We start from the raw sequence: 15923 nt of genomic DNA, 5'->3' as shown, positions 1-15923 counted from the left end.
TGAAGATGAACATTTCCTTTGCTCAGTATTTTTTAATATATTCAATAACTACAAAAATAAATGGAAATAACAAAATTTTGCAGACCCGAGGCCTTTCTCAAAGCTTCTTATCCAAGATGCTTCTTCTCCAATCTCTCCCAATTGACATATCTGAGCGTCTGCCACATTTAGTGCCATCCCAAACATTAAATGATGTAGTCAACAAAAATGTGATGGTTATATTGTATTCAGGATAAATGATACTAATGATAACACTGCTAATAATATGCTATAATAATAATAATATTTAAAAAAAAATACGAATCAGAGATTTTCAGAAAGGGCTTTTTAAAGAACCTCAAAGAGCCGAGGAGAGTAAAAGAGATCACAAACATAAAGGCGAATGACCGTGTAAGCTTCGAAAACAAGCAGTAAAATCTGGTAAACACTGAAGGTCAACAAGAGTTAGAGTGATGTGGTCACCTCCACTGGAACGAGTTAAAAGACGAACAGCAGCACTTGGAGGCCTGTCTGACATTCAAGAGGAGCGCAAATATACTTTGCTGTAATCTAGAAAACGATTGATGTCATTTGAATGTAAAGTGCTGTATATTCATGGGGACTGTTGCTACAGCCAGCTCGACAGAGTTCAAAATATGAAGATGTTTACAAAAAATAGAGAAAGGCCACCAAAGGAGTTTGGAGTAAGTTTTATTTTTCGCACATGAAAGAAGGAAGTTTGTCCCAAAGCTTGCAGCTGTATTTATATGCTACACCTGAATCAAGGGCGCTTCGTTCAGCTGTTAGTGTAACTTCAAAAAGACTCGCACTAAGGACGCACTAGGTAAGGTCCGCTTCAGCGTGTCCCACGTCCCTGTACCTGACATGCACGTCATGTCTCTTTCCAGCAAAACTAATGTGTGTTTCACAGACACTGTTTAGATACAGAAATAGGAAGTTGAATGCTGGCTGCCAGAATACACAAATAGCAGAATAGTTCAGCAGAAAAACAGACTGAGAGAGACTCTTGGTCTGTTTGGCAGGAAGGTAAATGTACTTTACTTCATCCGTCCCCTGGGGATAACCTGGCATGGCTACACTCTGTATATTAACACCTCAGCCTGCAGACGAGTAGAAGTATACGTGTGCACTCACACAGTGAGTCAACACTCTTGTTGACGTCTAAGCAGGTAAGCAACTACACAAATTACATCAGAGAGGGTACATCATGAGGTCTGACTAGACACAGTGTGCTGCTATTCCCATGTGAGTCACCATGATGCAGTTTTTAGGTATGGAACTGAGTTTTGTTTCTGGTTAAGACTCTGAGATCTATGAATGGAGGGACTACAGCACAGCTAAGAAGAAGAAGAAATTCATCGACATCATTTGCAATTGGTGGTGAGAGGGGAAACAAAAACAGGTAGATGAACTGAGAATGAACCAAACTGAACTCTGCTGGTTGGAAACATGAAAAAGAATCCAAACATAACACTGACATAAACGTACGAACATAATCAAACCTGTGATAACGAGTGGGGATGTCCATCAATCAGGACGTCTTTCCTCATCTCGCCTGGCACCGTCTGCTTCTGGATGTTAGGAGACTTGATTTGTCTTCAGACAGAGAAAAATGGATGACAACAGATAAACAAGGAGTGTTTGTTATATCATATATCAATGATCAAAATCTGAAATACATTAAATGACTAAATTTAATGCTATGAGATATACGGTCATTTGAAAGTACAAAACTGCTTGCTTTTTTGACATATTTGAGCCTTTTAAAGACGACAATTATCCATAAAAATATTCATCAAAATGACCATTTTCTTCAACAAAAAAGAAAAGGGGAAATAATTAATCAAACCTTCAACACCATGCAAGTAGAATTCGAGGCAAGTAGAAAAAATGCTTATGGACGCCTACAGAATGAGTCTAGCAAGTGATTGCATGTACAAATGCAAGAAACTCTTCAAGATGCAGATGAAGACATGTTGCATGAATGAGCGGTCAGAAAACTCAACAAACAGATGCCACAAACACAGGCAACATCTTTTTAAGTCAAGAGTGGACTTGAGGCTTTCACCTCAGAAAAATAGTGCACCAGTTGAAATGTATTTTCTTAAAATGTATGACAAAACCAATTTTCCTTGAGGTTTTCTTCAAGTATATTGCCTTTGGACTTAGTTACTGTATCAAAGAGAATCAAAACATTATCCAACTATGCCAGAAAAGTGGAAGATTGTCATTATTAAGCCCCATCAGGAAACACATTTTTTGCATTTAAGCTATCCTTTGTATGAGGAACAATGGGAAGCCAGTGTGCAATCGGGGACCAAGATTTCTGCATCCTTATGTTGAAGTGTCCTTGGGCAAGAGACTAAAACCAAAGGACCTCCCTATGCACCCTTACAGGTTTCCATGTGTGCACGAGCTTTAAAAATATGTCTGTAAGTGCAGCTTGCAGTGCACTTTGAGTACAACGTAAAGGGGTGAAAAAGTATTAAAAACTAGAGTAGGTTAAGCACAGAGCACAAGTTAGCCTATATATCAAGTTGTTGGGCAGCACAGAGGCACATTGGTGGCCTCGCATCAAGGTTGTTGGGTTTAACCTGACAAACATGTCCAAAGATTGCTTGTCAGGTTAACTGGTGATTCTAACATTTGGTGTGATGGTAAATACTTACACAACACAAAAAATAACAATAATAACAGCAATAATACAAAAATTGGTGTGGGCATGGAAGAGCTGAGCCAAGGGTGAAGGAGTTTTCATGAAATTCATTATATTTCAGGGGGATAAATCATACAGAGTGAATGTTAAATGTCTGAACCTGTATTTACACATCCTAGCGTTATCAGAGGGGAAATCCTCGGCCTGCCCAGCACTGTGCAGCTGCAACTGATATCTGACCACTGGCACAACATGGTGCAAAACCGTGCTTTACTTGAAACAAAGAGGCTCTGAAGACGTTTTAAGTTAAAAGTTATAAATTATAATCAAAAGCATATAAATTAAAAAGTAAAACCTCTGACATTTATCCTCTGGTTCTGTGGTAAAACAGGTGCTTCCTAAGATGGAAACGATGGCTAAACTGGGAAAATTTCAAAGATTCTTGTGGCTAATGGGATTTTTTAAATGAATGGCTCCAGAGGGACAAACATGCAAAGTCTGGCCCTTGTGTCCACTTTTGAAAGATTGCTTCAACTATCAGCTGCACTGTGATGACGGGCGAAGGAGCGGCTCCCAGAGGAAACCAGCATAAACTTGGCGAGATCGTGCAAGCACCACATAGAAGGGGACGTTGTTTTCCACATGACGTGAACATATGTGCATAAATTACACTTCCTTGCAGTTTTTATTTTGCGTGTTTGCGTCTGCGTGTGTGTACCGACTATTGAGTACAGCACAATATTTAACACGTACAAATAAGTTCGCTTCATTGTCCTGTCTTGCTTTATCTGGCTTTATTTGTTTAGTTTTATTAGTTAAAACAAGTTCTGCATGCTTCATCTCAGAAGACTGCAGAGCTGCACTGTGTACAGTACATCAGGTAAGGATGAATGCTGTGTGCCGAGTCTTAGCAAGAAAGCAGACTGGGACAAGACAAGACACGACTGAGGTAGGTGAGACACTGCTGTGTAAATCTTTCAACAACAAAACACAAACATATGCAGACAGGAGATGCGAGCACATGCATGCGCACCACTGTGCACATAACCCACATTCTCCTTTTAAGAAATAAAATGCCACGAGTCTGATTACTGACAGAAACACACACATGGGTAGTAAATCTGCTGTCAGCGTTGTGTACTGCTCAGGTGCTGATTACAGAGTTGAACTGTGTAACCAGCCAGGATGGATATGTATTAACCTCCGCGCCAATCCCTGAGCCTTGGTATATGTGGCACACACATATTAGGTTTAAAAAAATATGGAAAACACACACAAGCCCTCACAGTAAACTCACTACTACTAGACACTCATTAACCACAAAATGCATGCACCCTGGTCTTAGGGTAGAGTTCATGTTTACTCACAAATATGCTCAAAATAGAATTAAAACACATCTCTGAGCTCCCAGTTAGGCCTTCGTACTTTAAGAGAAAAAGAAAATGAACAGAAAGTGCGAGAAAGCTGACAGTGACAAATTAGTGCTTAAGAGAACCCTCCAACACTGTAAACAAGCTGTGACCAAGCAGCTGCTAAAATGCGCCACATTATTATTCCACATCCACACTGGTGTGTTTATTCTGGGCGCAACCGACAAGCTGCCCCCACATGTGGGCAAATATTTGCTGTCACAGCCCTTAGTTGGAAGCATGTGTGTGTGCATGACTGTCTGTTTTCATGATTGATGTTGGTGTGCAATGAATGTGAAATATGTCTAATAAAAAGATGAATACATTTAACACCTTCTCACCTTGCCACACACACAACAGTAACCTTTAAAACCATTGAGGAAGTTTTGGTTATAATAACCAAACATCTCTAAAGTTAGAAATATCCTGTCTCAGAGTGACGCTAAAAAACTCACTCTTTATGCATTTATTACTTCCAGGCTGGACGACTGTAATTCATTATTATCAGGAAGTCCTAAAACCTCCCTGAAAAGCCTTCAGCTAATCCAAAATGCTGCAGCAAGAGTCCTGACAGGGACTAGAAAGAGAGAGCAGATTTCTCCTGTTTTGGCTTCCCTTCATTGGCTTCCTGTTGAATCCAGAATTCAAAATCCTGCTCCTCACATACAAGGTCTTAAATAATCAGGCCCCATCTTATCTTAATGACCTTGTAGTACCATATCACCCTATTAGAGCACTTTGCTCTCGCTCTGCAGGCCTACTTGTTGTTCCAAGAGTATTTAAAAGTAGAATGGGAGGCAGAGCCTTCAGTTTTCAGGCCCCTCTTCTGTGGAACCAGCTTCCAGTTTGGATTCAGGAGACAGACACTATCTCTACTTTCAAGATTAGGCTTCAAACTTTCCTTTTTGCTAAAGCATATAGTTAGGGCTGGACCAGGTGACCCTGAATCCTCCCTTAGTTATGCTGCAATAGACGTAGGCTGCCGGGGATTCCCATGATGCATTGAGTTTTTCCTTTCCAGTCACCTTTCTCACTCACTATGTGTTAACAGACCTCTCTGCATTGAATCATATCTGTTATTAACCTCTGTCTCTCTTCCACAGCATGTCTTTATCCTGTCTTCCTTCTCTCACCCCAACCAATCACAGCAGATGGCCCCGCCCCTCCCTGAGCCTGGTGCTGCCGGAGGTTTCTTCCTGTTAAAAGGGAGTTTTTCCTTCCCACTGTCGCCATAGTGCTTGCTCATAGGGGGTCATATGATTGCTGGCTTTTTCTCTGTATCTACTGTACAATATAAAGGGCCTTGAGGCAACTTTTGTTGTGATTTGGAGCTGTGTAAATAAAATTGCATTGAATAACCAGAGACGTGTTAGAAGGGGGCGTAATCAACATTTCTATCAATATGTATATCTGTTATTACTCTCCCTTCTGGAAACCACACAGGTTTATAAGTCTGCCGTTTCATGTCTCTGGCTTGCATCTTTAAAAAAAATGTTTTTAATCACCATCTTGTTGATTTTATGAGTTTTTATCATTTTTATGAGTTGGGTTTGAAAAGTGACGCTGGACAGACCCGGTGCACCTAAACGCGTAGTGAGGGTGTGCTGGGAACGTCTAGCAGAGGCCCCAGTCCGCGAGATCTTCAACGCACACCTCCGGCAGAGCTTCAACAGGATTCCAAGGGAGACTGGGGACATCGAGTCCGAATGGACCATGTTCAGCGTCTCCATTGCCGAAACTGCTGCATTGAGCTGCGGCCGCAAGGTGGTTGGTGCCTGCCGTGGTGGTAATCCCCGAACCAAATGGTGGACACCAGAGGTGAAGGGAGCCACCAGGCTGAAGAAGGAGTCCTATCGGGCTTGGTTAGCCTGTGGGACTCCGGAGGCAGCCGACAGGTATCGACAGGCCAAGCGGAATGCGGCTCGGGCAGTGGCTGAAGCAAAAACTCTGGTGTGGGAGGAGTTCGGAGAGGCCATGGAAAAAGACTTTTGGACTGCCTCGAAGAGATTCTGGCAAACCGTCAGGCGTCTCAGGAGGGGAAAGCGGTGCTCTACCTGCACTGTGTATAGTGCTGGCGGAGCGCTGCTGACTTCGTCTGAGAAAATTGTCAGGCGGTGGAAGGAATACTTCGAGGACCTCCTTAATCCCACTGACACGTCTTCCGAGGAGGAAGCAGAGTCTGGGGATGAGGGGAATGACCCGCCAATTTCCGGGGGCGAGGTCACTGAGGCAGTTAAACAACTCCTTGGTGGCAGAGCCCCTGGTGTTGATGAGGTCCGCCCCGAGTTCCTGAAGGCTCTGGACGTTGTAGGGCTGTCCTGGTTGACACGTCTCTGCAATGTTGCGTGGAGATCAGGGGCAGTACCCCTGGACTGGCAGACCGGGGTGGTGGTCCCCATCTTTAAGAAGGGGGACCGGAGGGTGTGTCCCAACTACAGGGGGATCACACTCCTCAGCCTCCTGCCAGGGTGCTGGAAAGGAGAGTTCGTCCGCTAGTCGAACCTCGGATACAGGAGGAACAATGCGGTTTTCGTCCTGGTCGCGGAACACTGGACCAGCTCTTTATCCTCTCGAGGATACTTGAGGGTGCATGGGAGTTTGCCCAACCAGTCTACATGTGTTTTGTGGACTTGGAGAAGGCATTCGACCGTGTCCCTCGGGGTGTCCTGTGGGAGGTGTTGCGGGAGTATGGGGTGTCTGACCCATTGCTACGGGCCATTCGATCCCTATACAACCGTTGTAAGAGCTTGGTTCGCAGTGCCGGCAATAAGTCGGACTCGTCCCGGTGGGTGATGGGCTCCGCCAGGGCTGCCCTTTGTCTCCGGTTCGGTTCATAATTTTTATGGACAGGATTTCTAGGCGCAGCCAAGTGGCGGAGGGCTTTCGCTTTGGTGGCCTCAGAATCTCATCTCTGCTTTGATGTGGTTCTGTTGGCTTCATCGGGTGAGGGCCTCCAGCTCGCACTGGAACAGTTCGCAGCCGAGTGTGAAGCAGCGGGAATGAGGATCAGCACCTCCAAATCTGAGGCCATGGTTCTCAGCCGAAAAAGAGTGCCCACTCCGGGTCGGGGATGAGTTCCTGCCCCAAGTGGAGGAGTTCAAGTATCTCGGGGTCTTGTTCGCGAGTTTGGGAGAAGGGAGCCGGAGATCGACAGATGGATTGGTGCGGCGGCTGCAGTGATGCGGATGCTGCACTGGTCCATCGTGGTGAAGAGGGAGCTGAGTGTAAAAGCGAAGCTCTCAATTTACTGGTCGATCTACGTCCCTACCCTCACCTATGGCCACGAGCTGTGGGTAGTGACCGAAAGAACGAGATCGCGGATACAAGCGGCAGAAATGGGTTTCCTCCGAAGGGTGGCTGGCCTCTCCCTTAGAGATAGGGTGAGAAGTTCGGCCATCCGGGAGGGGCTCAGAGTAGAGCCGCTGCTGCTCCACATCGAAAGGAGCCAGCTGAGGTGGTTCGGGCATCTGACAAGGATGCCCCCTGGGCGCCTCCTGGGCGAGGTGTTCCGGGCATGTCCCACTGGGAGGAGGCCCCGGGGCAGACCCAGGACACGCTGGAGAGATTATATCTCTCGGCTGGCCTGGGAACGCCTTGGTGATCCCCCGGATAAGCTGGAGGAGGTGGCTGGGGAGAGGGAGGTCTGGACCTCTTTGCTTAGGCTGCTGCCCCCGCGACCCGGCCCCGGATAAAGCGGATGAAGATGGATGGATGGTTTGAAAAGTGCTGCATAAATAAGGAGTATTATTAAATTCTCTTAAGAAGCACAACGTGCACACAGGTATTTTCACACGCGCACGTATGTACACTGAAAGGAGGAGAAGAAGAATCTGTTTATCCTCTGATCTTTGATGTCTCTGTGTGTTTTTAGAAGCTTGCAGGCATGTCCATGGAGAGCTATCTTGCCATGAGGGCATATCAGTTATCAGACAAAGCTGCTACTGGCACAGGTGTATAAACCAGCAGACACGCTGGTCCTGTTTGATAGCTGATATACCCCCATCAGCCCATCGGTGCAAAAATTAAATAAGGATTCTGACCTGAGCGAAGGCGAACGAGAGCACGAGGAGTGTGCAAAGAAGCAGAAGGGCTGGGTCGCATGCGAGTGGAAAATATGAGAAGGAACAGTGATTTGTTGATTAACGAAATGAGTAAATTCTGCAGGGAAACAGTATTTTATTGTGGTGACATTTCTTTGAAAGATGAAGTGTGAGAGAGAAAGCAGTGTGAATAAGTCCAGCCATTTCCTAAACCGAGCGTAATAAGTAATTTTTCACATTTCCTTTTGCTTCTTCCACCTGGAGCTCTCCACACATCCACCTTCCAACATAAGCAGCTCCACTTTATTTCTGGATGTCACCAGAGAGCTTGTTTTTCCCCTCGTATATCTCTTCTTACATATTTATATAGCCCTTTCTTTATTTCAGTTTTTCCATTATCACTTTGATATTTTTGCTTGATGTTTGCCTTGTATTTCTTCTGTAGGAATAAAAACATAAAAACTAATCAGTAATCCTCCTTGTTGATCTACTGATGTCCCTCTTTAGGATAGCTGCTGAGTGGCCAGTAGCAAGCAGCTGTGGTCATAGTGGGTTCTTACAAAATCTGATTGTGGTCAATTGTGAATATAGAGTCATTTCCCATGTAAATATAGGTTAAAAGAAGCAGCAACTTTTAAAGAACAAAACAAAGAGATTGCTATCTTTCCCTTCACAACACTTAATTCTTACTCTCTCGTTTCTTTGAATAAACCGCCGAGTGGAACAAAATCCTCAGATTTCAAGTAGACAGGGACACGCTGGCACAGTCACGGCTCAGGGTTGTACAATATATTGAATAACAGACAGATATGATCTGAAGTAAAAACATTTTCTAACTAATGTAAAAACTGAAGGAATACAGAGAAGACAAATAGAAGAAAATGAAAACACGGTGCGAGTTAACTGGGAGACACAGATGCTATCTGAGATTATAATGCCATTTTCAACTTCTCTCATATTTTGTCTTTGTGCGTGTGAGTGTGTGTGTGTGTGTGTGTGTGTGAGAGTGTGAGTGTGTGTGTGTGTGTGTGTGTGTGCGTGTGCGCGTGCGTGTGTGTGCGTGCGCGTGCGTGCGTGTGTGCGTGCGTGTGAGTGTGTGTGCGTGTGTGTGTGTGTGAGAGTGTGAGTGTGTGTGCGTGTGTGTGTGAGAGTGTGAGTGTGTGTGCGTGTGTGTGTGTGTGTGTGTGAGTGTGTGTGTGTGTGTGTGTGTGTGTGTGTGTGTGTGAGTGTGAGTGTGTGTGTGTGTGTGTGTGTGCGTGTGCGCGTGCGTGTGTGTGCGTGCGCGTGCGTGCGTGTGTGCGTGCGTGTGAGTGTGTGTGCGTGTGTGTGTGTGTGAGAGTGTGAGTGTGTGTGCGTGTGTGTGTGAGAGTGTGAGTGTGTGTGCGTGTGTGTGTGTGTGTGTGTGAGTGTGTGTGTGTGTGCGTGTGTGTGTGAGAGTGTGTGTGTGTGCGTGTGCGTGTGAGAGTGTGAGTGTGTGTGTGTGCGTGTGCGCGTGTGTGCGTGCGCGTGCGTGCGTGTGTGCGTGCGTGTGAGTGTGTGTGCGTGTGTGTGTGTGTGAGAGTGTGAGTGTGTGTGCGTGTGTGTGTGTGTGTGTGTGAGTGTGTGTGTGTGTGCGTGTGTGTGTGAGAGTGTGTGTGTGTGTGTGTGTGTGTGAGAGTGTGAGTGTGTGTGTGTGCGTGTGCGCGTGTGTGCGTGCGCGTGCGTGCGTGTGTGCGTGCGTGTGAGTGTGTGTGCGTGTGTGTGTGTGTGAGAGTGTGAGTGTGTGTGCGTGTGTGTGTGAGAGTGTGTGTGTGTGTGTGTGTGAGTGTGTGTGTGTGTGCGTGTGTGTGTGAGAGTGTGTGTGTGTGCGTGTGCGTGTGTGTGTGTGAGAGTGTGAGTGTGTGTGTGTGTGTGTGTGTGTGTGTGTGCGTGTGTGTGTGTGTGTGTGCGTGCGTGTGTGAGAGTGTGAGTGTGTGTGTGAGAGTGTGTGCGTGTGTGTGTGTGTGTGTGTGTGTGCGTGTGTGAGAGTGTGAGTGTGTGTGTGAGAGTGTGTGCGTGTGTGTGTGTGTGTGTTGGGGTCCAAGAAAGAAAGAAAGCAGTACAGTTTATACGTTTACATTTTTAAATTTGAATATGTGCATTTTACTCCACTGAACACAACTATTCCCTGTGTGTGTCAGAAAATAGTCCTCTTCTACTGTGGGTTTATCTCGCTTACAGAACTGTGAAAAAGTACTAATTTCTTTATACTGTATGTTGTATGCAAAGGAGCCGGAGTTTCTTATTATTTTTAAGGTGCTCTTGAACAATTATTCCCCAGGCCAGTGAGGTTTTTCTTTATTTTTTTAGTTCAGCCTGGACAGTTTGTGCCTGACCTACAAAAACACCAAAAACACAATCTGACAGATACAAAATAGTATTTTTGCACCAACAAGGTGTTTCCCAAACAGCTATTAGCCAAACACCTGCCATATCTCAGCATGGTGTTTGACATGCTCTCGCCTTAAGAAAAGTGAGGAAACTGGTCAAGCAGAGGACAAAAGAAGGAGTGGTACATGTGAAAAATATCTACAGCAGATGAACAGTATCTGATAGTCATGTCCTTAAAAAAAGAGGGAAAATCCAGCAAAAATCAGCAGACTTGACATGGGACCTGTGAGATGCTCTGGCCCTTCATTTGATCCATCTACTGTTCGCCAAAGCCTCATCAGAAATAGTCTCAGTGGAAGGGTGGCTGTCAATAAGCCATACTTAAGGAAGGGAAACAAGGAGGAAACACTGAGGTATGCCAGATTACACAAGAACTGGGATGAAAATCAGTGGCAGCAACTTGATTGATTGGTAATTTATTTCAACATGTGAACAATATACAAGTACATTTAGAAAAGAAATGAGAGGAAAAAAAAATATACTATACAAATTACATACAAAAAAACATTCTGATTAATTTACATGTTGAAAGGGAGTGGGAAGAAGTATACACTTATTTAATCCCACCCCTGTCCCATAAATTATCAGTGAATATTTAGTCAGCTTCCTTACTGATATAATTTGTAATAAAAATAGTGAACAGATTTCTGATATACTATATACTATAATATCACATCATGAATTTTTTGTTTGTTTGTTTTTAAATAGAGACATTCACTTAATTTAAATATTTTCCTTTTCTTTATAGATCGAGAAGATCATATTTTTATAACTCTTTTTGAACAGTTTTATGTTTGGACATTGCTTTAATTCCATATTCAGTTTGTTCCATAGTTTCACTCCTTGAACAGAAACACAAAAGCCTTTTCTTGTAGTACGTACCTTCATTGTTTTGAAGTTACAAAAACCCCTTAAATTATAACTTCCTTCTTTCAAAAAAAACATACTCTGAATATTACCTGGCAGTTCTTTATTTTTTGCTTTGAATAGAATTTGTGCTGTTTGGAATTTCACTATATCGTCAATTTTCAATATTTCAGACTGCAAAAATAGTGAGTTTGTATGTTCCCTATAACCTGCATTGTGGATGATTCGAATTGCTTTCTTTTGAAGAGTAAAAAGTGAATGTAATGTGGTTTTATAGTTATTGCCCCAGACCTCTGCACAATAGCTTAAGTATGGTGAAACCAGTGAACAGTAGAGAATATGAAGTGATGTTCTGTCGAATACCTGTTTTGCCTTGTTTAGTACTGCAATGCTTCGTGATACTTTGGAATGAATATATCTTACGTGAGCTCTCCAGTTAGGTTTTTCATCTATTATTACCCCCAGAAATTTATTTTCACTGACTCTTTCAATATCAACACCATTTATTTGAATCTTTGCATTTGTATTTAAACTACTATTTCCAAATAACATCAGTTTAGATTTATTCAAATTTAATGATAATTTGTTTTTATCAAGCCAGAACTTCACTTTACTTATTTCATTAGTCATATCCTCCAATAAATTCTGCAGATCATCACCAGAGCAAAAAATGTTTGTATCGTCAGCAAAGAGAACCATTTTTAATACTTTGGACACTTTACAGATGTCGTTAATGTACAAGTTGAAGAATTTTGGACCCAAAACTGACCCTTGGGGTACACCACAAGCAATGTCCATACATAAGGAGCAACCACCATTTATTTTCACAAACTGCTTTCTGTCACTTAAATAACTCCGGACCCAATCTAAAACTACCCCTCTGACACCATAACGTTCCAGTTTTCTTATTAATATATCATGATCTATAGTGTCAAATGCCTTTGTCGAGTCTATGAATAACCCAGCCACATATTGCTTTTTGTCTATGGAATTTGTGTGATTAATCCAAATGTGATATTTTCTGCTCAAGTTTTCATCAGTATGTATGGAGAAGGTCAGGAAAGAGGTACAACAGTGAGGGATTATTGTACATCTGTGAAACATGGTGGAGGCTCTGTCATGGTTGGGAGCAGCTTTTCAAACAGTGGTGTTGGGGTTGTAGTCAAAATTGATGAAATTATGAACCATCAGGTTTTGATCCACCGTGCATCTGGAAAGCATCTGATTGGCAACAGGTTCATGATCCTGAAAACACTGACAATGCAGTAAAAGCATACCTGGATAGGAAAAAACACAATGGAGCTCAATCAGTCATGATCTGGCCTCCCCAGAGTGTAGACCTCAACATTACAGAAGCCGTGTGCGATCATCTTGACAGAAAACAGAACAAAAGGCAGAAACATCCAAAGAAGAGCTTTGAATGTCCTTCAGAAATATTCCTGGAGACTACGAAAGAGTTCAGACTGTTTTGAAAAAGCAGTCAAACCAAATACTGACGTTCAAGCTTGTTAGAACTATATAATTGCCTTATGTACTGTATTTCAATGTAGAGTAATCACTGCACCTAATTCCCATTTTCTTGACAAAATATCAAGACATGAGGGGTGGCTCAAGATTTCTTCACAGTGCTGAATATTTCATCTATTTAACAGTAAGTTTCAGGTCAAAATCATTGTTTAAAACCCACACCTGCATTAGAAAAGCCGACTGTTTACAAACATATCAATGAATAATTATTAGAAGCAGAGGTAATGTGTGTATCAGCACCTGGAGTTTGATTATGTTCACAGTAATGCAGCCAAAAATGACATGCATGTGTTTATGTGTGCGCATGTATTTGTTTGTCATCCTTTCCTTACATCTTGACTCGACAATCTCACTTTAGACTCACACACATAAACACAAACACACACATACGAACACACACGGACTCCCTTTTCCTGCAGCCCTCCCTCACATACCACAGTTCTTACATCGTCAGTAGCTGTGGTACTGTGAGACTGGATGGCTGATTTATTTTTCAAGTTTAGCCCCCAAATTTTAAAAGTATGGGGCTGTCCAAGCATCAAGAAAACCATACAACATAATTCCAACAATTAATATTATAAGTTTATGAGTGAAGGAGGCAAGAAGGAAAGGAGAAGAATTAAGGCTTTATGTTTCTGCCACAATTTATTCCTAAAATTTGTGAAGCTGCATACACTCCAGTTCAGTGTTTCTTCTTTGACATCATGTTGAAAGTTAATTAAAACCTCGTGTATTTTAATTCCCACAAGTTGTTCTTAACTTCCAAGTATGTCAGTCCTAAAAAATGTTTGGGGGGGTTTCTTGTTTTGTTTTGTTTTTTAGTCCATCACACACAGACGAACTGCTTGAAGAGATCTATAACCGCCAGAGATCTATTTAACAAATCCGTCAGAATTAGTACGACATGCTGATACGTTCCACAAAGCCTGTTCAATGTCACTGATTACTTTGGCAGATTAGCTTTACGTCTACTGTACACTAACAACAGTAAATAAAACGTCACCCATAAACTACCCTAATGTTATCACTGATGACTTAGAGTAGATCACTAAGCAATCAACAAGCTGCGAGTGAGACTCCCCTGTGCTGGAAGGTATTTATTACAATGGCCTGTTAGCTCCATCCATCTTTGACTCTCTTTGCTTCACTGCCAACTGGATGAGAAAGTGTCTATTTCCTCATCTGTTCTCCCTCTCCATTCAGATAGTGGTTAATAGGTCATCTGACTGACTTCCAACAGAAACACTCTGATTAAAAAGACATTCATCCTCTGCCCAGATAAGCTACATTCCGCATGCTCTGCAACAGAAGTCCAATCAGCACACAGACACTCGTCCGCCCATGCGTTCATATAACACGTGTGCAGAAACACATATGCAAAGATTCTTCTGTTTCTGTTTAATGTCTTTGTTAAATCAAAAAGTACACTGAGAACTAACACGATTTGTTGCCCCACAATTTTCTATAGCAGACACACATGCTAACAACTACTGTACAAACAACTATTCTGTGTGTGTTCATAGCAACTCTGCAGGACTACAATGGGCCTTGATCTCACAGGCCGGCTTGCATGTGACCTCTGACCTGTGCATGCCAACCAGAGGTGAGGGTTCGTGCTGATAGGAGGGACTGGCTGACACTAATGAGACAGCGGGACCAAATAAGATGGATGAGCTGAGGGGAAAAGGAACTGTTCCAACGATCCAAAACGTTTGCGGCCCAGAAATCGCTGCACACCCACATGCACGGACACTGCACATGCACCAAGTACGATGAGCATGCGTATGACCAGGTCATGAAAGTTGCAAGTGAATGGCAGAAAAATGTAAACAAAACAAAAATATCCATTCTTGCAGAGATGCACGGAAAAACAGAGTAGAGTTTGTGAACAAATTCTGTAGGAGCTACTGCTTTCCTATTACTTGATGCTTAGGAGTTCCCACAGAGTTTGAGTCAGCGCATGGTTTCCATGCCAGAGCAGCCAGTCTGTAAAATGGGTAATGAATGAGGCAGGAAACTGTTGGATCCAGAACATACAGCTCATGCAAACTGATTCCAAGCCATTCAGAACCAGAACAAGTGTTAACACACCTGATGAAGCCAATGTGTGTGAAAAATGATTGTTTTCATATTTTTTTAAACTCATGCCCCAACTTTGCAACCCGTGATCCACCAAAAGACTGATTCACTATTAATCTACATATACAGACACACGCCTAAATACCACTTTAAATATCACATTTCAAACTCAAAAACATTCTCTGTACACATTTCTGTGCTTCTTTTTCACCCACACACACACACACACACACACACACACACACTGTATGAAATAAATATGCAGACAAACACTAACATACTGTACTTCTGCCTTGGCACTAAACAACTACTCATTTGGGTACATATACACACCATGCCAATCCATAAATCAGATGATAATTGAGTAGCACTGTGCCAGTAATAAACAGAGTAGTATAAACATCCAGTGTCTGGGCTGGATACAAAAACCTCCCACTGGCATGCCGCTGGCTGCCTGCCTGGCAAACTCAAAGGCTCACTCACATACACACACAAACACTGTCACAGGATGCATTGACAGTAGTCAAAAGTAATGCAAAGACATTTATATAAACACACATATGGATAATTTGATATGAGAAAACACAGATGACCGCACTGATGACAGGATTGAAATGTGTGCAAAGAAGATTTGCAGACGTCAACACGAAAGAGAAGCTATATGTCTCCACAGGAAGCATATAAAATCTCTCATTGTGTTATTACTGTGACAGGAATGAAGACCATAAATGGATTATGCATTTACTGCCCCAACGAGACAGTTAAATCTAAGCTTCCTGAGGCTCAGATACAGTCAGTTCCCCCAATTTCCAACTTTATACCTGAGAAAATTTAAAAGGAGCCAGCAACCACAGCATGATGTCAACGTAATGATCATGGGCAGTGTGAGCAGTATTATGACGGTGGGGTTAGCGGGCACACTAAATATCTACTTAC

At 42.9% G+C, this 15923-nt stretch overlaps 1 protein-coding gene across 3 annotated transcripts in view; it reads right to left on the bottom strand.

Annotated features, from left to right (window-relative positions):
• The window catches only part of LOC147304710 (ERC protein 2), a 161827-nt gene that overhangs the window by 83115 nt on the left and 62789 nt on the right, over positions 1-15923 (bottom strand). For all 3 annotated transcript variants that reach the window (XM_086276622.1, XM_086276624.1, XM_086276623.1), the window contains one exon: positions 1503-1596. In XM_086276622.1, the coding sequence (XP_086132748.1) occupies positions 1503-1596 (94 nt within the window). The remainder of the gene's footprint in view (positions 1-1502; positions 1597-15923) is intronic.

Source organism: Aulonocara sp. 'chitande type north' Nkhata Bay, linkage group LG20 (assembly GCF_057382095.1).
Source record: "Aulonocara sp. 'chitande type north' Nkhata Bay isolate Kocher_YH1m ecotype deep benthic linkage group LG20, A_spYH_male_GT1.1, whole genome shotgun sequence".
In the NCBI taxonomy this organism is placed as follows: Eukaryota; Metazoa; Chordata; class Actinopteri; order Cichliformes; family Cichlidae; genus Aulonocara; species Aulonocara sp. 'chitande type north' Nkhata Bay.
The sequence above is the reverse complement of the archived record's forward strand: the minus strand, read 5'-3'. Positions and strand labels throughout refer to the sequence as shown.